A 23,250-nucleotide genomic window follows, 5' to 3' on the forward strand; every position below is an offset into this window, starting at 1 on the left:
AATCATATATTGCTTACAAGAAATCCACCTAACTGGTAAAGACACTTATAGACTGAAGGTAGTAAAGGGGTGGAAAAAGATATTCTATGCAAATGGAAACCAAAAGTGAGCAGGAGTAGCTATACTCAGATCAAGCAGACTTAAATCAACAACAGTAAAAAAAAAAAAAAAGAAAAAGATAAAGAAGGTAATTATCATGTGAAAAAATGCTCATCATCACTGGCTATCAGAGAAATGCAAATCAAAACCACAATGAGATACCATCTCACACCAGTTAGAATGGTGGTCATTAAAAAGTCAGGAAACAACAGGTGCTGGAGAGGATGTGGAGAAATAGGAACACTTTCACTCTGGTGGGACTGTAAACTAGTTCAACCATTATGGAAGTCAGTGTGGCGATTCCTCAAGGATCTAGAACTAGAAATACCATTTGACCCAGCCATCCCATTAGTGGGTATATACCCAAAGGATTATAAATCATGCTGCTATAAAGACAGATGCACACGTATGTTTATTGCGGCACTATTCACAATAGCAAAGACTTGGAACCAACCCAAATGTCCAACAATGATAGATTGGATTAAGAAAATGTGGCACATATACACCATGGAATACCATCATTCTCAGCAAACTATCGCAAGGACAAGAAACCAAACACTGCATGTTCTCACTCATAGGTGGGAACTGAACAATGAGAACTCATGGACACAGGAAGGGGAATATCACACTCCGGGGCCTGTTGTGGGGTAGGGGAAGGGGGGAGGGGTAGCATTAGGAGATATACCTAATGTTAAATGATGAGTTAATGGGTGCAGCACGCCAACATGGCACATGTATACATATGTAACAAACCTGCACTTTGTGCACATGTGCCCTAAAACTTAAAGTATAATAAAAAAAAAAAAAAAAACAGAAAAAAAGCTACATACCTATAGTCAACTGATCTTTGCAAATCTGACAAAAATTTACACTAGGGAAAGGACACGCTACTCAATACGTGGTGCTGGGAAATGGGATAGCCACATGCTGAAGAAGGAAACAGGACCCATACCTCCTCTTACCATATATAAAATTAACTCAAGATGGATTAAAAACTTAAATGTAAGACCTGAAACTGCAAAAACTCTAGAAAAAAATCTAGGAAAATTCTAGACATTGGCCTAAGCAAATAATTCATGAGTAAGAGCTCAAAAGAAAATGCAAAAATAGACAAATGAGACTTTATTAAATGAAAAAGCTTCGGCCGGCCGCGGTGGCTCACGCCTGTAATCCCAGCACTTTGGGAGGCCGAGGCGGGCGGATCACGAGGTCAGGAGATCGAGACCATCCTGGCTAACACGGTGAAACCCTGTCTCTACTAAAAATACAAAAAATTAGCTGGGCGTGGTGGCGGGCGCCTGTAGTCTCAGCTACTCGGGAGGCTGAGGCAGGAGAATGGCGTGAACCCAGGAGGCAGAGCTTGCAGTGAGCCGAGATCGCGCCACTGCACTCCAGCTTGGGTGACAGAGCGAGACTCCATCTCAGAAAAAAAAAAAGAAAAAAAAAAATCTGGGCTCTAGATGTGCTCAGTTGCTACAAGGATATCATTGCTTCTATGCCCTCTCAGTGGTCAGAGCTAGGAAAGATATCTATATGTATGAATCCATGCATAAACCTAGAAATATTTACTTCCGTATCTATTTATGATACTAGCTAAGGAGAATTTTATGAAGGTGTTCCTCTGTCTTTATAACCTAGTATATAATAGGGTTATACATAAATATTTGTTGAAGTAATTAGAAAATTAGAGGAATAAAATGATGTTGAAGTGTATTTGAGGGTTGAAAGAGAGAGCAAGATAAATGAATCTTTGTCAGCTAGTGACACTTAAGAGGTCTGGTCTTGGATTCGGAAATCAGGGTTCAAAAACTAGCTCTTGCCACTGAGCCTCAGGACCTTGAATAAGTTGCTTAACCTCAGTGGGTTCAAGTTTCCCATCTGTAAGAAGGAATAACTGGGCTAAGTGATCCTTAAGATTCCTTTCAGCTTGGGAACATGAATATGATTACATTGCTCACTTGCTTAAAACATTTTTTTTTTTTTTAGACGGAGTCTCACTGTGACACCCAGGCTGGAGTGCAATGGCAGGATCTTGGCTCACTGCAACCTCCGAAACCTGGGTTCAAGCAATTCTCCTGCCTCACCCTCCCGAGTAGCTGGGATTACAGTTGCCCGCCACCACGCCGGGCTAAACTTTGTATTTTTAGTAGAGACGGGGTTTCACCATGTTGGTCAGGCTGTTCTCGAACTCCTGACCTGGTGATCTGCCCACGTGGGCCTCCCAAAGTGCTGGGATTACAGGTGTGAGCCACCGCGCCCGGCCAGGGATTTGATTATTAAGATACAGAAGAGGAGAATGGATTGATGGAAAACTTGCAGCCTCTATCACAATATATAAAATGGAAGCATTTTTACAGAATAGCATTTACTCTTAATACGAGAATATTGCATCTTCCTTTTATTCCAGTCTAGTCTGTTCCATTCTATTCCTTTTTGACCTGCTTAACTGATTTCACAATACTCTAATGGATGAATTACAACCCTTACCACTGCCCCAGAGAAAAGTGCAAACTCAGCACAGCAGTGGGAGCTGGGGGTGATGAGGGGGCAGGTGGCGGAGGGGAGTCCCCTTCAAGACATGGCAGCTGCTCACTCTCCAGCCTCCCTTCCAGCTGCTACTCACTAGCACTGCTGCAACCCAACTGAGCTTCCGCTTTCTGCAACACGTCATCTTGTTCCACACCACCTTGTCTTTGGACTTGCCGTGCCCTCCATCTGGAATGCCTTCTGCCCCAACCCCGACCCTTGACCCACCCTCCACTCCACAGCCATTGGCCTTGCAGACCATCTTCATTTTACATTTTATATTTTTCAAAACCCAGCTTGTGTGTCACCTCTCCAAAGAAGGCTTTCTTACCGGTAAGTCACCTACAAAGAGTTAACCTACCCCTTGGTACCCCCAAACCCCTTATTATTCCATATCACAATTAATGTACTTAGCTGTCAGCTTCCCCTCCTACCTTGTGAGCACCTCAAGGGCAGGAACACAGGGCCTCAGTTTCCTTATATGTAAAATAGGAAAAACAATATGACTTATTTCACTGTCTTGAAAAATAAGTTGGTTCATTCATGTAAAGCATTTGGAGCAGTACCTGGTAAACACTATCAGTGTTAGTTCTGATGGCTTATCTCTGTATTTCTCTCCACTAAACGGTAAGCACCTGGAGGGAAAATCTCCCCCGTGCTTTTTGTCCAGGTCTTGCTCACAGTGGCACTCCATAAGTGTTGACTTTCATTGGCAAGTCACCTGGAAATGCAGACCAGTATCACCTCCATACCTGGCTAGTCTATAAAATTGTAATAATGAGCAGGTCACTGAACATCTAGCCAAGTGTAACCTACTCAGAAATAGATGGCCCAAGGAAATCAAGCCCGCCACATGTGCTTAAACTATTTAAGGCCAGGCACAGTAGCTCACGCCTGTGATCACAGCACTTTGGGAGGCTGAGGTGGGGAGGATCACTTAAGGCCAGGAGTTCAAGGCCAGCCTGGGCAACAAAGCAAGACCTCATCTCTACAAAAAATAAAAATTAGCCAGGCATGGTGGTGTGTGCCTGTAGTTCCAGCAACTTAGGAGGCTGAGGCAGGAGGATTGCTTGAGCCCAAGAGTGTGAGGCTGCAGTGAGCTGTGACCACACCCCTACACTCCAGCCTGGATAACAGAGAGAGACCTTGTCTCTAAAAAAAATAAAAAATAAAAATTATTTGAGCAAGTCAACAAATATGGCAAAGAGGAACTTGTGGATTTATGTTTATTAAGACTGCCCACAATTCTTTGACCAAGTTTGAACTACTCTGAAGTCAGGGTCAATGTTTCATTATGAATAAGGACTTCGCTCTGTCATGGGAAACAGAGAGCAGGGTTAGTGGGTTCTTCTCTGCTTCATGGTGGGGTCTCCTGGAGGATGAGAGCTGGGTCCCCCAAACCTCTGCATCACCCAGTACCAGTTGCAGAGAACCAGGAGACCACTGCAGGTATTTGTAGCAGAAAGGGATTTAGTACAGGGACTTGCTTCCTTCAACATCTTTGGAAGGAGGGGTATAGGAGGCTTCATGCTTGGCCTTTGGGAGTAACTGCTGAAAGAACACCACTGAACTGGTCCCCTAGGAGAGCCACTGCCACTGCTCCCGACAGGAAGACAGGGATCAGGAAGCTACAGCTGCTCACTAAGCTAGTGATCAAACACTGGAACGTTGCTGCAGAGATCCAAGGAGTCTCCATGACCTAACTTGCCAGCAGCAAAGTCAAAGGCAGCAGGAAGATGGGCTCTGCCTCACTTCCACCTTCCCAAGTTCACTCTCCAGGTGCAGCCTCCAGGGCTGTATCTGCCAAGGCATTCGGAATGTTGGTTTTAGCTTTCTGCTCTGCGGCCCAGGAAGGTACATTAGAGGGATTGAAAGGCATACTGGTCCACCTTGTCTTCCATACTCTCCTCACCATGCTCCAGTCACTGGCTTTCTTTTTTTTTTTTTTTTTGAGATGGAGTTTCACTCTTGTCACCCAGGCTGGAGTGCAATGGCGCGATCTCGGCTGCCTGCAACTTCTGCATCCCAGGTTCAAGAGACTCTCCTGCCTCAGCCTCCTGAGTAGCTGGGATTACAGGCGCCTGCCACCATGCCTGGCTAATTTTTGTATTTTTAGTAGAGATGGGGTTTCACCACGTTGGCCAAGGCTGGTTTTGAACTCCTGACCTCGATGATCTGCCTGCCTCGGCCTCCCAGAGTGCTGGGATTATAGGTGTGAACCACCGCGCCCAGCCCAGTCACTGGCTTCCTGACTGTTCTTTGAACACCCCAGACTTGCTCCCCCTGCTTGGAACTTTGCACTTGCTCTTTGCTTCAGATGTCTCACGGATCTTCTCAGTGGCGTTAAGCATCACCTCCCCAGAGAGACATCCTTTGTCCAAAGGCCTCCCGGCTGCCCGTCTCCATTGAGTCATGAGCCTATTCCTGAGCCAGTCAATCACGAGAGGACAGAATTACTAGGACTGGCAAAGTCTCGTTATTTGGGACCAAACTCTCTATTATACTACCTTGTCTTATTCTCTTCCCAGGACCTATCATAGCTGAAATGATTATACAGATGTTCATGTTTCGTTGCTTATCATCTGTCTTCCCTCCTCAGAATGTAAGTTTCGTGAAAGCAGGAATTTATCTGTTTTCTTCACCTTTGTCACTCCAATATCTAGAACAGGGTCTGATATATTTAGTATAAACTCAATAAAGATTCGTTGAATGAATCACTGACAAATAGAGATAACATAGCACTTTGGACTTCCTCTCTTACCTGATTTATCACATAGTACTGTAATGACTTCCTGACACGCTCCCTTCTTGATTCAGGGCCAAGACTGCATTTTGCTTTTTATTTTTGCCTCACTTAGCACAATGCCTGGCATATAGTTGACAAGCCATACGTTTGGATGAATGAATAAATTTTGATGAATGAAAGACGGTGTGAATGCATATGTTTGGGAAACACAGGTGTGCTCCAGGATATCAGAAGTTGGAGAAGGTGGATGGTTATTGTACACAGGTGATCAAATGCTAAATAAAATCATCCCAATCAGGCCCAAAAATGCAAGAGCTCCTCAGATCGAAGGGTGGGGCAGGTGGGGTCAGGCTGAGGTCTGGGTAGCAGGGAGGAGGCTGGAGAGGAAGATGCCAGGAGCTGGGAAATCCTTGAAAAGGAGCTGCAAAATGTTTATTTGATGAATTGACAGGACTCCTAATTGCTTGGGCACCTTTTATTTTTCTTTTCTTGTTTTTTAGAGACAGGGTCTCACCACGCTGCCCTGTAGTGACCAGCTCAGGCTGGTCTTGAGCTCCTGGGCTCAAGTGATCCTCCTGCCTCGGCCCCACAAAATGTTGGGATTACAGGCATGAGCCACTGTGCCCAGCCACTGGGACACTTTCACAAGTACTTTCTCCCAGTGCCTCTGAAAGGAATCCTTTATTTCCCCCAAAACTCCATTTGAGAAGCAGGCTGACTTCAAATCCATTCTCCATCACATCATTCACAAAAGACATCTTGTCAGTGCCACACTGTCAGGAGAAGAAACCAAACATACACTTTAAATAAGATGCCCCTCACGGGATACATTTCTGTATCCTTGGTAAGAGGCAGAAGGAGATTTTAAAAACATGTAAAGTCTGACAAAATTTTGAGTTTTGTGTATCTTTAATATGAAAGTTATTTCTGATAATCACCAAGTAATTATTTCTTGGTGATTATCAGAAATACCAGTACAGAAGCTACCAAGTAATTATTTAACTCAGTCTTTTACATATACACAAGCACACACACACACATACACAAGCACAGACATACAAACATACACACAGACACAACATACACAAATACACACTCATATTCACATACACAAACACAGATACCCAAACATACACACAGACACAACATATACAAATACACGCACATACTCACATACACAAACACAGACACACAGACACAACTTACACAAATACACACACATATTCACATACGCAAACACAGATACACAAACATACACACATAGACACAACAGACACAAATACAAGCATGCACATGCACAAACCCAGATTACAAACATACACACAGACCCAAATGCATACATTCACACACACAACACAGATGCACAGACACACACAATCATACACCAAACACACATGCATAAAACCCTTGTTTCCTAAGCAAACTAACACAGGAACAGAAAAAAAATACTGCACGCTTTCCCTTACAAGTGGGAGCTGAACACTGAGTACCTATGGACACGAAGAAGGGAACAACAGACATTGGGGCCTACTAGAGGGTGGAAGGTTGGAGAAGGGTGAGGATCACAAAACTGTGGAATCCAGCCAGGTGCAGTGACTCATACTTGTAATCCCAGCACTTTGAGAGGCCGAGGCCAGCAGATCACTTGAGGTCAGGAGTCCGAGACCATCCTAGCCAACGTGGTGAAACCCTTTCTCTACTAAAAATACAAAAATTAGCCGGGCATGGTGGTGAGTGCCTGTAATCCCAGCTACTCGGGAGGCTGAGGCAAGAGAATCGCTTGAACCCAGGAGGTGGAGGTTGCAGTGAGCCGAGATCACACCCCTGTACTCCAGAGCCTGGGCTACAGAGTGAGATTCCATCTCAAAAAAAAAAAAAAGAAAAGAAAAGAAATGTGCACACGTGCCCTTGAATCTAAAGTAAAATTAAAACAAAATAATAAAAGAGATGTAAAACAAAACAAAAAAATCCCCTGTTAATGAAACAAAATATGATCAGAGGCATTTATAAAAACTATTTCCCAGGGAATAAAATCATAATTTATTTGTGGGAAAAAAGTAAGCATTTAAATGAGTCCCTCTTTTACTAATAGCTGGTGAGAGGACGACACGGGAGGGAGGCTGGGAGCGCTTCCCTGCGTATCTTCCCTGTGTGTCTGCGAGTCAGGGGCTCAGTCCTTGTCTCTAAGGGCCGGCTCCCAGGGCCCTTCATAAAACACTTGCTGGGTGGAGAGAGGGATGCAGTGGGGCTTGGGGGGAAGCAAAGCTTTAGTCCATGTGTACAGACCAACAGTCAGAAGACACTGAGGAGGCCGGGCACAGTGGTTCACGCCTGTAATCCCAACACTTTGGAAGGCAGAGCCTGGAGGATCACGTGAGCCCAGAAGTTCAAGACAAGCCCAGGCAACATAGCGAAACCCTGTCTCTACAGAAAAATACACAAATTAGTCAGGCGTGGTGGCATGCGCCTGTAGTCCCAGCTACTCAGGTGGCTGAAGCGGGATCACTTGAGCCTGGTGCCACTGCACTCCAGCCTGGGTGACACAGCAAAAACATTAAAAAAATTAAAAAAAAAAAAAAAAAGAGACTGAAGAAAGGTAGCAATCCATGTGGGGAGGACTAGGGGAAAGGCGGCCAGGGAAATGAAGAGTGAAAGCCGTGAGGTGAAAAGTAAACCTCATGGAAACATTGACACATCTTGAACCAGTGGGAGGAAGCTGACAGAGAATGAAGTTTATCCTCCGTGGGACACTATTGCTAGAAATGACTTGGAGTTAAAGGCAGCCACAGTCAGGTGGGAAAGTTGCTGAAGAAATATTTGGTGGTTAGACACCTAAGAGCAGAGGCCGTGGGAAAGCGGAGACCCTCTTCTCTCTAGGGAAGTTCCATGCCTGCTTGCTTCCTCTTGACACCATCATCCCCTGCACACAGCCCCTCCTGTCACCCTAGGTGGAAATGACTGAAAAACGCTTACAGATCTGCTATCCCAGGGGTACCTGCACCTTCTCAGGCTCCCAACTTTCCTTTTCCCCCCTCCTTTCTTTTTTCTTTTTCTTTCTTTTTTTTTTTTTTTTTTTGACACATGGTCTCACTGTCACCCAGGCGGAGTGCAGTGGCACAATCTTGGCTCAATGCAACGCCTGCCTCCCAGGCTCAAGTGATCCGCCCACTTCAGACTTCCAAGTAGTTGGGATATAGGCACGCACCACCAGCCAAACCATGTTTGGCTAATTTTAATTTTTATTTTTATTTTTTTGAGACAAAGTCTTGCCCTGTCACCCAGGCTGGAGTGCAGTGGAGTGATCTCAGCTCACTGCAACCTCCACCTCCCAGGTTCCAGCGATTTTCCTGCCTCAGGCTCCTGAGTAGCTGGGGCTACAGGCACCCAGCACCATGCCCAGCTAATTTTTGTATTTTTTGGTAGAGACGGGGTTTTGACATGTTGGCCATGTTGGTCTCAAACTCCTGAACTCAAATGATCTGCCCGAACTCAAAGTGCTGGGATTACAGGCGTGGCATGAGCCACCGTGCCCGGCCTAATTTTTAAATTTTTTGTAGAGATGAAGTCTTACTATATTGCCCAGGCTGGTCTTAAACCCCTGGGCTCAAGCCATCCTCCTGCCTCAGCTTCCCAAAGTGCTAGGATTACAGGCGTGAGCCACTGCACCCAGACTTCTAAGGGCTAAATCATACTATTTTCCAGGACTCGGCTTAGAGGTTTTCTCCTCCAGGAAGACTTCCCTGACTCTCCACCTCCGAGGCCCCCTCCTGTGGTCCCCAGAGCTTCCTCCAGCACCTATCATCCTGGGTCCAAACGGCCTAGGTGGCTTGGTCCCTCGCTAGGCTGGGAGCCCCTTGGAATGCGGACTGTGTCTTGCTCCCACAGGTATTCCTCAATTCCTAATTCAGGGTCTGCAACACAGTAATAAACTGTATGAAGAAAAGTAGGACGGAAGGCTGGGGGATCTTCACGGACTGAAAGTGTCAAGGGTGGGTGACAACTCTTAGAGTGTTGCTCTTCCCGGGGACACCTGCACTTAGAAAGACTTGTTTTCCACTTGGTGAGATGGAGCTGGCAGATGAGGTGGTGCTTCTAGTGGCAGCAGCTGGTGCAAGGGAACAGGACTGGGAAAGGAGGAAAAGAATAAGGGGCTGAAATAATATCCTTTGTGGTATTTTCCTACCTGTGTCTAGATTCTTCACCAGAGACTGCAGAATTGAATGAGAGAAGAAAGGAGTAGGAACAGAAGGCTGAAAGAACAGTAATAATTTGCCCCTCATAGGCCGGGCGTGGCGACTCATGCCTGTAATCTCAACACTTTGGGAGGCCGAGGCAGGCAGATCACCTGAGGTCAGGAGTTCGAGACCAGCCTGGCCAACATGGTGAAACCCCATCTCTACTAAAAATACAAAAATTAGCCCGGAGTGGTGGTGGGCACCTGTAGTCCCAGCTACTCGGGAGGATGAGGTAGGAGAATCGCTTGAACTCAGGAGGTGGAGGTTGCCCTGAGCCACAATGGTGCCACTGCACTTCAGCCTGGGTGACAGAGACTCTGTCTCCAAAACAAAAACAAAACTGAGAGTCTATGTCCATTCATTCCACAAATCTTTATCAAGCACCTGCTACATGCTGGGCATTGAACTAGGTACTGGGAAAACAACAGTGAAGTAAATATGGTGCTCACATTTTTGGGGGGTGGTAGGAGAGGCAACTATATAAAGTCAGGTGATAGTACATGTTATGAAGAAGTGTAGCAGAGTAAGTGGGAAAGAGACACATGGGATGGGGTAGGGAGGGGCCGTTTCACACCCGTTGGTAGGGAAGGCCTCTCTGATGCCTTTTGAGCAAGAGAGGAAGCTGGTGAATAGCTGGAGTAAGAATATTAGAGGCGGAAGGCACAGTGAATGCAAAGGCCCTGAGGCCGGAGTGTGCTGGCTGTGTTATGGGGACCGAAAGGAAGACAGCGTGGCTGCCGCAGAGGGAGGCGGGGTGGACAAAGTGGTTAGAAGGCAGATCAGAGGGTGACAGGGGACTGGGTTATTTAGCAGCTGGCATGCCGTGGTAAAGACTTGGAATTTCTTTTTTTTTTTTTTGAGACGGAGTCTCGCTCTGTCGCCCAGGCTGGAGTGCAGTGGTGCGATCTCGGCTCACTGCAAGCTCCGCCTCCCGGGTTCGCGCCATTCTCCTGCCTCAGCCTCTCCGAGCAGCTGGGACTACAGGCGCCCGCCACCACGCCCAGCTAATTTTTTGTATTTTTAGTAGAGACGGGGTTTCGTCGTGGTCTCGATCTCCTGACCTCGTGATCCGCCCGCCTCGGCCTCCCAAAGTGCTGGGATTACAAGCGTGAGCCACCGCGCCCGGCCAAGACTTGGAATTTCTACCCTGAGTGTGGCGGGGAGCCCTGGCAGGTGAGGAGGGAGTAGAGGAGGGACTTGATCTGACCCAGGTTTCAACAGGAGCCCTCTGGTGGCTGGGCGGAGAACTGACTGTAAAGGGAACACGGTGGCATGGGGAGGCCCGTCAGGAACTGCTACTGCAACAGCCTGGGTAAGAGATGGTGATGGCCTGGGCCGGGGAGGCGGCAGGGGAGGTGATATGAAGTGGTTGCATATGGATCTATATTGAAGGGTGGGCTGATGGGGAGTGTTGAGGAGTTAGATACAGGCTGAGAGAAAGAGAGGACCCAAGGATGCCTGCTGGGTCTTTAACTTGAGCAGTGGAAGGGTAGAGGTGGCAAAGACTGGGGGTTAGGGCAAGGTATACAGGAGAAAATCAGGAGTGTGGGTTGGGATACACTCCCTAATTTTTATTTATTTATTTATTTAAGATGGAGTTTTGCTCTTGTTGCCCAGGCTGCGGTGTACTGGCGCGATTTCAGCTCACTGCAACTTCCACCTCCCAGGTTCAAGCAATTCTCCTGCCTCAGCCTCCTGAGTAACTGGGATTACAGGCACCTGCTACCATGCCTGGTTAATTTTTATATTTTTAGTAGAGAGGAGGTTTCACCATGTTGGCCAGACTGGTCTTGAACTCCTGACCTCAGGTGATCCGCCTGCCTCAGCCTCCCAAAGTGCTGGGATTACAGGCGTGAGCCACCATGCCCGGCTACACTCCCACATTTTAAGAAAATTTAAAAAGTTTTTTTTACATTAGTTGGATGCAGTGGCACACCTGTATTCCCAGCGACTCAGGAGGCTGAGGTGGGAGGATCGCTTGAGCCCAGAAGTTCAAGGCTGCAGTGAGCTATGATTGCACCACCGCACTCCAGCCTGGGTGACAGAGTGCAACCCTGTCTCTAAAAAGCAAATAGAAGTAGAGACATCCTGAGTGAGAGCCTGAGAGAATCTGAATCAGAACCAGGTGAGCTGTGTCTGGACTCCTGACCGCAGAAACTAAGACACAATCAATGTGCTGTCTTAAGCTGCTAATTTGGGGGTAATTTGTTATGCAGTAATAGATAACTAGTACATGTCACATCTCTACAAAAATGTCTCTACAACAATAACCACCCCAAAACGTATCCTGACTGGGTATGGTGGCTCATGCCTATAATCTCAGCATTCTGGGAAGCCAAGGTGGGAGGATAGCCTGAGGCCAGGAGTTCAAGACCAGCCTGGGCAACATAGGGAGACCCCCATATTGTATTTAAAAAAAAAGAGTTGTGTAGGGGAGGATCTGCTTCCAACCTCCCTCATGGGGCTGTCGGTAGGATTCCGTTCCTCACGGGCTCTTGGTTAGCGACCTCTGCTCCTGGCAGTGTGAGCCTTTCCATAAAGATACTTCCAACATGATAGCCAGCACAGAGCGGGCAGCAGTGACGTCATTGTCTTTCTGTAACCTAACCTTGGAAAGGACACCCCATCGCTTTTGCTATGTTCTCTTTGCTAGAAGAGGATGACTGGGGCCTGCCCACATCTAAGAAGAGGTGATGAATGTGAATATCAGTTGGCAGAGATCTCTGGGAACCATGTTAGAGCTGGCTACCACATCAAGGAAGCGACTGCATAAACAAAGCCAGGGTTTAGGGGAGAGGTCCAGGCTGAAGATGTATATGGGGCTTATCAGTGATGGGTCTGGACCAGGTGAGCTGGGAGCGAGTGAGACAGAGAACGAGACCAAGGGCTGCGCCAAGGGCACTCCAGTGTTTGGAGGTCAGGAAGATGAGGAGAGGCCAGCAAAGGAGACTGAGGAGAAGGGGCCAGTGCGGCAGGGGAGGGATGGAGATAGAGGCAGAGGGGCCGCCAGAGAAACCTGTTGGCGGGAGAGAGGGGTCAACAGTCCAAAGCCACTGCAGGACAGGTCAGCAAAGGTAGAGAACTGACCACTGGCTCGAGCAGTGTGGAGATCACCTTGACGAGAGCAGCCCCAGTGGGGTGGTGGCAGTGAAACCTCACTGGATGGGTTCCAGAAAGAGCAGGAGACCAGGAAGTGAAGGCAGAGGCAACCGTGCTTTTGAGGAGTCTTGGTATAGAGGATAGCACAACCTTGCGTTTGAGTGTCTTAAACTTTCTCAACTAAAGTAACTCTCAGTTGAGCTGATTCCTGGAACTCTGCTTCTCCGTACACTTCTTCAGCACACAGGTCTCCGGTTCTCCAATGTTGCCCAGGTCTACCTCTCACCCCAGTGACCTCAACCGGGATGGGGAATCAGAACCCAGAAGTTGGCCCACGTTTTATATTTTGTGTTTCTGGTACTAGCAAGTCACAATCAGACAAGGCATGCCTTGTGAGACTGGGGCAGAGACACACACATTAGCTCCCAGTCATCAGCTGGAAGCTCCGTAAATCCTAAACAGCCACCCTTAGAGGATCTGGTTTAGGGGCCAACAGCTCTAAGCAAAAGCTTAGTACTGACTGCCATCTTGTGGTCATTTGGGGAACTGGCCTAGGTTTAAATTGGTGGTGGGAAGAGTTGAGTGAATTCTAGGATAGTATCTGGCACTGAGTGTTCAGTAAAAGCCAGCGACTGTCATTGTTATGCTCATGGTTTGGAAGAGTATGGCCAAAACAAACAAACAGGTCTCTTGACTTCACTCCCAACATTTTTCAAGGGAAAAGGAACTACCCTAAAAGGAGGTGCTTCCTTTTTATCTTGGTGAAAGTAAGAATGAATCAGGGAGCCGACTTTCGTGTATGAAGTCAGATGATGAGATAGATGCAAGTCCTGCTTTTGCTACCATGTGACCTTGATCTCATCACTGAAGCCCAGTGAGTCTCAGTTTCATCAAACCATAAAATAGGAGCATTAGGATGAAGACTGCACAACTGGTGAATGTGAAGAGTTCTCAGGAAAAGCGGCGCTCCTAGTTCAAGGCGGGGGCCTGCCAGCTCTCAACACAGGGCTTGTTGCTTCACAATAGCGTCTCTCAACTAGGGGCAACTTTGCCCCCCAACACCCCCACCCCATGGGATGTTTGACAATGCCTGGAGATATTTTGGGGGGTACTTTTTGTTTTTCAAAGGGTTGGTCCTTGTTTTTGTTTTGTCTGTTTGTTTGAGACAGAGTCTTGCTCTGTCACCCAGGTTGCAGTGTAGTGGCGCGATCTCGGCTCACTGCAAGCTCCGCCTCCCGGGTTCAGGCCATTCTCCTGCCTCAGCCTCCTGAGTATCTGGGACTACAGGCGCCCGCTACCATGCCTGGCTAATTTTTTGTATTTTTAGTAGAGACGGGGTTTCACTGTGTTAGCCAGGATGGTCTCGATCTCCTGACCTCGTGATCTGCCTGCCTCGGCCTCCCAAAGTGTTGGGATTACAGGCGTGAGCCACTGCGCCTGGCCCTGTTTTTGTGTTTTTTTGTTTGTTTGTTTTTTGAGAGGGAGTCTCACTCTGTCCCCCAGCCATCTCAGCTCACTGCCACCTCCGCCTCCTGGGTTCAAGCGATTCTCCTGCCTCAGCCTCCCGAGTAGCTGGGATTACAGGCACCACCACACCCGGCTAATTTTTGTATTTTTAGTAGAGACGGGGTTTCACCATGTTGGCCAGGCTTGTCTCGAACTCCTGACCTCAAATGATCCACCTACCTCGGCCTCCAAAGTGCTGGGATTACAGGTGTGAGCCACCTTGCCCAGCTGATCCTGTTTTATTATCTGACTTGAAAAGTACATAATCCACCAGCCCAGGAGGGGATGGCTGGGCTTAATTCCTTGGAGATATTTTTGGTCATGACAGCATGAGGGACAGGTGGATGCTACTGGCAAATAGTAGGTAGAAGCCAGGGATGCTGCTAAACATTCTACAATGCAAAGGACAGTCCCCTACAGGACAGAATTATCCAGTCCAGAATGTCAATAGTGCTTCAGTTGAGAAATCCTGGCACTTTCTTAAATGGGGATTCTTCTTGCTATGTTATTGTGAACCAACATGAGAAATTGCTTTCTGGAAAGTATGAGGGAAGCAGGGTGAGGCATGACTCTAGAAAGGGGTCTTTTCTGTGGTTACTGCAGGAGTAAAGTGAATCTCCAGAAGGCTGTGCTGTCCAATAGGGTAGTCTTTTTTTTTTTTTTTTTTTTTTCTTTTTTCAGACGGAGTTTCGCTTTTGTTGCCCAGGCCGGACTGCAATGGTACGATCTCAGCTCACTGCAACCTCTGCGTCCTGGGTTCAAGCGATTCTCCTGCCTCAGCCTCCCGAGTAGCTGGGATTACAGGCGCACACCACCACGCCCGGCTAATTTTTGTATTTTTAGTAGAGAGCAGGTTTCACCATGCTCGTCAGTCTTGTCTTGAACTCCTGACCTCAAGTGATCCACCTGCCTTGGCCTCCCAAAGTGCTGGGATTACAGGCGTGAGCCACCATGCTGGGCCGATAGGCTAGTCTTGAGCCAGCCATACATAGTTATTGAAATGGAAATTAGCTAAAAAAGAATAAAATTTAAAATTGGGTTACTGGGTTGTAATAGCCACATTCCAAGTGCTCAGTTGCCACACATGATAGAGGACGTTTCCATCACCACAGGAAGTTCTATTGGACAACACTGCTCCAAAGGACTCAGCAGAACCGGCGTCTGTGGGCCAACCGATAAAGGAAGAACTAGAAACTAAGGAAGTGCAGAGGAGAGGGGACAGTGAGAGGCAAAAACAGACACCAGTGAGATGGTTAGGTAAGCACAAGGCCACATATCATTAACTGCTAAAACAGGTCACACAACACATCTGTAAAATAATTGATCCTCACAACCTGCCCTCTCCCGATAATCATTCCTCAGTGCATAAAACTCAAAAGCCCTGACAAACCAAGCAGCATCAACAGAAGACAGGCAGGGCAGGGAGGGTCCCATTGTTGAGGAGCACCATTCCCTCCCACCTTTCCTGGCACGGTTCAGTTTAACTTCTGGTACAACATTCCCAGACGGACAGGTAGTCACCAGTTCATTCCAATGGTGGAGGAGAGCCGGTGGCGGCGTTTCCTGCTCACAGTCTGGGATTCCTTGTAAAGGCTGTATGCATGCTTGACGATGAAGGGCAGACAGAGAAAGTGCAGGAGCATGTGTGAGATTTGGAAGATACAGTGCAAGTAACTCAGCTTCTTGAAGTGATCTTTGATGACCCTGTTGAGGAGCAGGACTGTGGAGAAGTTGATGAGCTGGTAAGTGATGATCCACATGGCATAGATCAGCAGCCCCATGTAGATATTCTTGTGGATACAATAAAGGAGGAAGCAGCTGATTATGATGGTGGCGAGGGAGAGGCCAGTGCTGACGTTAGCCCTGTGGAACAGGATCCAAGTGACTAGCTCCAACTTTGAGTCCACGTAGATGCTGAACTTGGCCTCACAGCCAATGTCTGTCTTCTGGTTCAGGTTAAAGATGAAGAACTGGATGGTATTGAGGACAGAGAAGATGCCCACCATGAGGGAGAACATCCTGACATTCATTTTATACTTGTTTTACCAGAGCACCTCCTGCAGGAAGAAAATCATACAGACACGTGACAAGATGGCAGAGATAGCCTTAGACAAATCCCCCAAGTCACTAGATATAAATCAGAGAGTTAAGAGCAATGATGGTGTGTGGACAGGCAATAGGCTGGAAGTTAAGGGACACGGGGTCTGGCCCCTGCTCTGGCCTAACTAGCTAGACGTGACCACATCGTTGGGAAATGAATGTATCACTGGCCTAAGACTTCCTAAGTAGCTTCCAATTCTGCTGTTCCAGCTTCAGCTTTGCTTTAAAGTGGCAAAAAGAGTGCTCCTGTTGATGTAGGTTCGTGGGAATTCAGAGGTTCCCGTATTGAGGATAATGATGGTATGAACAAAGCTCCCATCTGGGGAGTTTGCTTCTCTGAAGTCAGAAAACTCTCATGGTTCCTCAAGGGCTTGGAATCATCCCTGACATCCTCTGCCCCCGCTACTCTTTCCTTCCAAGCCCTTAGAAATTTCCCTGATTTGCTCCCTGGCCATGGCCCAGCCTTGTCCCAAGTCACAGGGTTTGGCCAGCAGGAGTGGAATGGGTAAAGGTTTATGGATCCAGGCAAGACTCTGCCCAGGGCCAAGATGCCTTAACAATAAACCACCATCGTGCAGGTGAAGGCCCAGCAGGCAGACCTCCAGCTGCAACCTAGGTTACACCTGAGCTCTAGAGGTCAACTCACGGCAGGGAGCAGGAACCTGGCGCCCAAGCCGACCCTGCTGAGGGCATGTTGATAGTGGGGGACCTAAGGCTGGAGCAGGCTGGGCCTACAGCGCAAACGTTCCTCCACAACCTGAATCTCCTTCTTACTGGCTCCCAATTCAGAGGACTCCCGAGCAAACCTCTCTCCTCGTCATTCACTACACTGGCGAGCTACCTCTGTTGTGGGGCAAAGGAAGGGACCACAGTCACACATGAGGAGAACACAGGGCTGTTCTTAGGCTGACAAGTGTCCATTGGGGGACAACTTGTTGGAAGCTTGACCTGGCCTCTCTCTGAGGTGACCAGAATGGGTCCTGTCCAGCCAGGCAGAGCACAGACAGGCTGCCACTCGCCTCCCTCCAGCCCCCTCCTCTTCACTCACTGGATCAACTCCAAATACAGTAAAATATACAGAATGTAAAATTCACCACTTTAGCCCTTTTTGAATGTGCAATTCAGTGACATTAAGTACATTCATATTGTCGTGCAAGCATGTCGCTATCCATCTCCAGAACTTCCTTTCTCTCTCTCTCTCTCTCGCTCTCTCTCCAGAACTTCCTTTCTCTCTCTCTCTCTCTCTTTCTTTCGACAGGGTCTTGCTCTGTCACCCAGGCTGGAGTGCAGTGGTACGATCTTGGATCACTGCAACCTCTGCCTCCCAAGATCAAGCGATTCTCCTGCCTCAGCCTCCCAAGTAGCTGGGATTACAAGCGTGCGCCAGCATGCCCAGCTAATTTTTTGTATTTTTATTAGAGACAGGGTTTCACCATGTTGGCCAGGCTGGTCTTGAACCCCTGACCACAAGTGATCCACCTGCCTCGGCCTCCCAAAGTGCTGGGATTACAGGCATAAGCCACCGCGCCCGGCCATCTCCAGAACTTTTTCATCATCCCCATCAAAAACTCTGTACCCATTATAAACATCAACTCCCCATTCCCCTCTTCCCCCGCTCCCTACTAACCATTTTTCTTGCTGTCTCTATGAATTTGCCTGCTCCAGGTGTCTCATGTAAGTGGAATCATACATTTGTCCTTTGGTATCTGGCTTACTTCACTTAGCATAATGTTTTCCAGATTCATCCTAAATATTCTTCTACTTTATTCCCCACCATCCTCCCAAACCTGTGTGACTCCAGATACACAAAACTCTCAGTGCACCCTAGAACCTGGAGGGCCCAGGAGGGAGGCAGTGTGCTGTCTGCTGGGTAGCTGCACTGATGCTTCCCCATTCACCAACGAAACCTCACCTCTGCTAGGTTCACAGAGCAGCTTCCAGAGCAGCCACTACCCACGGGGTACTCACCTGAATTGTCTAAAAATAGGGCCCTGAACCACACAGTTTTATTCCTTTGCTTTATGTCTATGTTGCGAGTTTCAAGGAAATCTCTATATAAACCCCACTGGTTCCACAGCTCTGCTGCCCCAGCCTTGGTCTCCACCCTTGGCACCTCTCTCCTGGGTCACTATAATAATGGCCTAACTTCTCTTTCTGCCACTAGCCAAGATCCTCTGGTACATTCTATTCATTCAACACTCACTTAGCAAACATCTATTGCGTATCTACTAGGTGCTGGGGGCTGAGCTTGGCACTGGAGACAGACAGGTAAATAGGCTAGTGTGGAAGCTAGACAAATAAAATAAATGAATAAAAATTGTTTTTTAATTAAGAAAAAAGAAAACTTGAGGCAGGCAGATCACGAGGTCAGGAGTTCAAGACCAGCCTAACCAACATGGTGAAACCCTGTCTCTACTAAAAATACAAAAATTAGCTGGGCATGGTGACACGCGCCAACTACTTGGGAGGCTGAGGCAGGAGAATTGCTTAACCAGGACCCGGGAGGCAGAGGTTGCAGTGAGCTGATATTACGCCACTGCACTCCAGCCTGGGCTACAGAGCGAGACTCTGTCTCAAAAAAAAAGAAAAGAAAACTTACAATGCAATGTGATAAATGTGATAGAGGAAGAGATGGCTCAGTGTTGTCAAGATGTAACAATGAGAGAGATGAAAATCATTGGAGGAGAATCAGGGGAGGCCTTGTGGAGTAGGCAATAGCCGAGCTTGGGTCTTAAAAGACATGGGCATCCGGCCACCTATCGTCTGGGAAGAAGTGAGGAGCGTCTCTGCCTGGCCGCCCCATCTGGGAAGTGAGGAACGCCTCTGCCCGGCCGCCCCGTGTCTGGGAAGAAGTGAGGAGCGCCTCTGCCCGGCCGCTCCGTCTGGGAGGTCTACCACGGAGGCCAGAAGCAATGTGGGGGCTGGACGTGGTGGCTCATGCCTGTGGTCCCGGCACTCTGGGGGGCGAGGCGGGTTGATCACTTCGGGCTAGGAGTTCGAGACCAGTCTGGCCAACATGGCGAAACATGAAAAATACAACAGACAAACTAACCAACCAACTCAGTGACAACAAAACAGGTCTACCCTGGAGTCATACTCTAATTTTTTCTATTTTCCTCCCTTTCTGATCCTTTATCCCACTTTCTTTTTCTTCTTCTTCCTTCTCCCTCTTCTTTGTCAAATAGAGGATTGAGTTATTATCACTGATCCAAAAAAAAAAAAAAAGACATGGTCATCAACTAGGCAGAAAAAGGAGGGACTTCACCCCCAGCAAAGGGGACAACACCAAGGGGTAGGCACAGGGACAGGCAAAAGCCATTTTGGAAACAGCAAGTTTGGCTTGGCTTGAGCAGAGGGGAAGGCTGTATAGGTTGGCAGGGGCCAGATCAGGAAGGATTCTTACCTGCTACCAGCCTTGTGGATGTTTCTCTGAAAGGCAAAGGAGAGATTCTTCAGGGTGTGTATGTGTGCGTGTGTGTGTGTGTGTGTGTGTGTGTGTGTGAGAGAGAGAGAGACAGACAGACAGACAGACATAATCAGATTTGCATTTTATTTATTTATTTATTTTGAGACAAAGTCTCACTCTGTTGCCCAGGCTGGAGTGCAGTGGCACAATTGTGGCTCACTGCAATCCCCATCTCCCAAGTTTAATCGATTCTCCTGCCTCAGCCTCCCGAGTAGCTGGGATTACAGGTGCCTGCCACTATACCTGCCTAATTTTGGTAGTTTTAGTAGAGAAGGGGTCTCACCATGTTGGCCAGGCTGGTCTTGAACTTCTGACCTCAAGTGATCCGCCCGCTTTGGCCTCCAAAAGTGTTGGGATTACAGACGTGAGCCCCTGTGCCTGGCCCAATTTGCATTTTAGAAAAATCTCTTGCTGCTGTGAGGGCCATGGGTCAGAAAGGAAGCAAAGGTAGAGGTAGGTAGAGCAGTTGAGAGGCTATGGAAGGAAATAAGGTGAAGTAAGGCAGCAGAGGGATGTTGGGGGACAGATTTGGGGCCTGGGGTTGTGGGAGGAGGAGTCTGGGATGAGCACCTGGATGGAGGACAGCCTATCCTCTGAGGTGAGAAGCACAGGGGCAGGAGAACACTTAGGATGGGAGTGGGGAAGACAGTGATGAGGACAGCTTGGCAAATGGTGAGAGCTGTGGTTTGACTGTTTGTCTCCAAAATTCATATTGAAACTTAATTCCTAATGCAACAGCATTAAAAGATGGGGCCTTTAGGAGGTGATTAAATCAAAAGGGCAGAGCCCTCATGAATGGAATAAGTGACCTTATAAAGGGACGGGAGGGAACTAGCTAGTTTCTTTTGCCTCTCCATCCCTTCTGCCACGCAAGGACAGTGTTTGTGCCCTCTGGAGGACACAGAAACAAGGCACCATCTTGGAAGCAGAGAGAGCAGGCCCTTACCAGACACCAAACCTATTGGCACCTTGATATTGAACTTCTAGCCTCCAAAAGTATGAGAAAATAAATCTCAGCTCTTTATAAATTACTCAGTTATTATAGCAGCAGTGGGTGACTCACGCCTGTACTCCCAGCACTTTGGGAGGCTGAGGCAGGTGGATCACCTAAGGTCAGGAGTTCAAGGGCAGCCTGACCAACATGGCAAAACCCTGTCTCTACTAAAAATAAAAAAATTAGCCAGGCATGGTGGCCTGTGCCTGTAATCCCAGCTATTCAGGAGGCTGAAGCTGGAGAATCTCTTAAACCCGGGACGGCGGGGTTGCAGTGAGCCGAGGTCGCACCATTGCACTCTGGCCTGGGCGACAGAGCCAGACTCAGTCTCAAAAATAAAAAACGTGCATCAGACAGTCTCTGAACCTGAATGCAAAGTGATGTCTGTTTGTTTATGATAGTATGTAATCATATACTGTCTTATATGATTGGCTAATTGATTCATAAACAATGATTTACTTTCTTCCACTAAACTACAAAATTCTCATAGTCATTCATATCTTATATATTTTTGTATACAGTGTATAGACAATGTTCAGTACAGTGTTCACACTAGAGAGTACAGCACAGCAACAGATACAGAAATATGTTTAACATGTATCTTTTGATTAAGAAGGTGGCTTTCCCACTCCTTGACAAATTTGGGAAGGGTGGGGAAATTCAAGACATAAATTGAAGGACGAATTTTCTCTATTTTTATTCTTCTTCTTATCTGGAATAAAACAGAAGATATAGTGGGGAAATCATAGCACAAACCCACCCCAGGGCCAACAGTATCCTTTGTGCTACAAAAATCTGAGGTATAAATACAGATTTGCTCATCCCAGGGTTAAATTAAAGAGTTGTGGGTTGAAGGCTAATGAAGATGCCAAGAAGAAAGGATTGCCATACTGCAATTCGGCTTCATCTTCTTCCATTCGTTTTGACCGATCAGGTGATAGAAAGGTGGAGTTCACAGAAGGTTTGATAAATCACAATATCCTTTAACTAAATACCCTCAATGAGCAGGATGTTCCAGTTTTGATTATAATCACATTTTCTCTCCATGTTCTCCTGAAAGAGTGGCAGTAGGGTCTCTACTTGCAGAACTGCTAAGCAAAAGTGGGGGGAAAAAAAGGAAATAGAACTACCCTGGGAACCTGAGACACCTACCTCTCAGGGGAAAGAAAAGGGCCAACATGATTGCTTATAGCGGTGGATAAAGCTGCTAACTTTTTTTTTTTTTTTTTTTTGAGACAGAGTCTTGCTCTGTCACCCAGACTGAAGTGCAGTGGCACGATCTCGGCTCACTGCAACTTCCACCTCCCAGGTCAAGTGATTCTCCAGTCTCAGCCTCCCTAGTGGCTGGGATTACAGGCGTGTGCCGCCACGCCTGGCTAATTTTCTATTTTTTTTAGTAGAGATGGGGTTTTGCCATGTTGGCCAGGCTGGTCTTGAACTCCTGACCTCAGGCGATCCACCTACCTCTGCCTCCCAAAGTACTGGGATTCCAGGTGTGAGCCACTGAGCCCACCCAAAACTGATAATCTTTTATTTCCGCTGTGGAGAGCCTCCGCTGTAGAAATTCGTCTCTTGTAGGAAATTATATTGCCCTGGCTCTGGTTTTTGTAGGTTATGTGGGCATAGTTGATGACAAAGAACATACAGAAACAGTGCATGACTGTACGAGACACCAAGCCAAACCAGCGCATGATTCTGACCTCTTTAATGCCAAAGTCATTGTTGGTGAGGATTTGTATTACGACGTTTGCAGTTTCATAGAAAAAAATCCAGACAATGTAGATGACCAGGCCCCTGAAGATCTGGGCATACACTGAGTACAGGAGGAAGCAGCTGATGATGATGGTGACGAAAGACAGGAAGAGGACGATTTTAAAACTCCAGCAGATGATGAAGTTATTTATGATGTCACTTACAGCCTTGTACTTTAGTGTGATCTCAGTGCAACTGCCATTCCCTAGGTGCTTCTGTTCAAAGATGAGATACATGTCTACGGCCATGATGGTGAAGACCCCTGACAGCACGGTGCCCGTTTTGGCAGTCATCCCACACCACTGCTGCTGTTTCATGCTGAGACCTCCTGTGAAGACAAACAACATGAGGGAGAATTCTAGTTCCTGCCAACATGGTAAATTACCAGGGTTTCTGCCTCCTTCCCCAAATCTACTTTGGAGAAATATAGACAGAAATATGAAAACTGGGGAACTATAGCCTTGGGAAGACACAGGCTGTTTAAAATGGATTGGGGGTGGGGAAGAGAGAGGATTCAGTCAAGTTGGTGGCAATGACCAGATAAAATTACAGCAGTGGTTCTCAACCCTGGATTCACCTTAGAATCACCAAAAGTACCCAAGTCCAGGCCCCACCACAGACCAATCACAACATTCTCTGGTTGGGGTCCGGGCAGCAGTATTTTTCAAAACTTCCTAGTAATTTTCATATGTAGCCAGTGTTGGAATAAGCTGAGTTAGAAAAAGAT

The 23,250-nt window shown here is 47.4% G+C and overlaps 2 protein-coding genes and 1 long non-coding RNA gene across 6 annotated transcripts in view; 1 reads left to right on the forward strand and 2 right to left on the reverse strand.

Moving 5' to 3' along the window:
- Positions 1–10,633: 10,633 nt before the first annotated feature.
- LOC116459639 (uncharacterized) overlaps positions 10,634–23,250 on the forward strand; it is a 33,992-nt gene continuing 21,375 nt past the window's right edge. Inside the window, exons 1-2 of the long non-coding RNA XR_009211263.1 lie at positions 10,634–10,779; positions 22,733–22,899. This is a non-coding gene — a long non-coding RNA (uncharacterized LOC116459639). The remainder of the gene's footprint in view (positions 10,780–22,732; positions 22,900–23,250) is intronic.
- TMEM217B (transmembrane protein 217B) lies at positions 15,460–16,241 on the reverse strand. Its single transcript, XM_058432183.1, has one exon. The coding sequence runs from the start codon at positions 16,239–16,241 to the stop codon at positions 15,729–15,731; it is 513 nt and encodes a 170-aa protein (XP_058288166.1). The 3' UTR covers positions 15,460–15,728.
- TMEM217 (transmembrane protein 217) overlaps positions 15,460–23,250 on the reverse strand; it is a 34,550-nt gene continuing 26,759 nt past the window's right edge. The window contains exons 2-4 of one of the 4 annotated variants that reach the window (XM_058432181.1): positions 22,236–22,851; positions 19,715–19,740; positions 16,149–16,268 (exon numbers count right to left, since the gene is read on the reverse strand). In XM_058432181.1, the coding sequence (XP_058288164.1) occupies positions 16,243–16,268; positions 19,715–19,740; positions 22,236–22,840 (657 nt within the window). In that variant the 5' untranslated portion in view covers positions 22,841–22,851 and the 3' untranslated portion in view covers positions 16,149–16,242. Of the gene's footprint in view, positions 16,269–19,714; positions 19,741–21,133; positions 21,860–22,235; positions 22,852–23,250 lie in introns of those variants that run through there. The other 3 variants (XM_058432182.1, XM_032140229.2, XM_058432180.1) reach the window with 3 other exon arrangements.

Source organism: Hylobates moloch, unplaced genomic scaffold, assembly GCF_009828535.3.
Source record: "Hylobates moloch isolate HMO894 unplaced genomic scaffold, HMol_V3 SCAFFOLD_20, whole genome shotgun sequence".
NCBI lineage: Eukaryota > Metazoa > Chordata > Mammalia > Primates > Hylobatidae > Hylobates > Hylobates moloch.

Coding starts and splice junctions, on each gene's coding strand:
- TMEM217B (XM_058432183.1), bottom strand. CDS start 16,241: ATGAATGTCAGGATGTTCTCCCTCATGGTGGGCATCTTCTCTGTCCTC.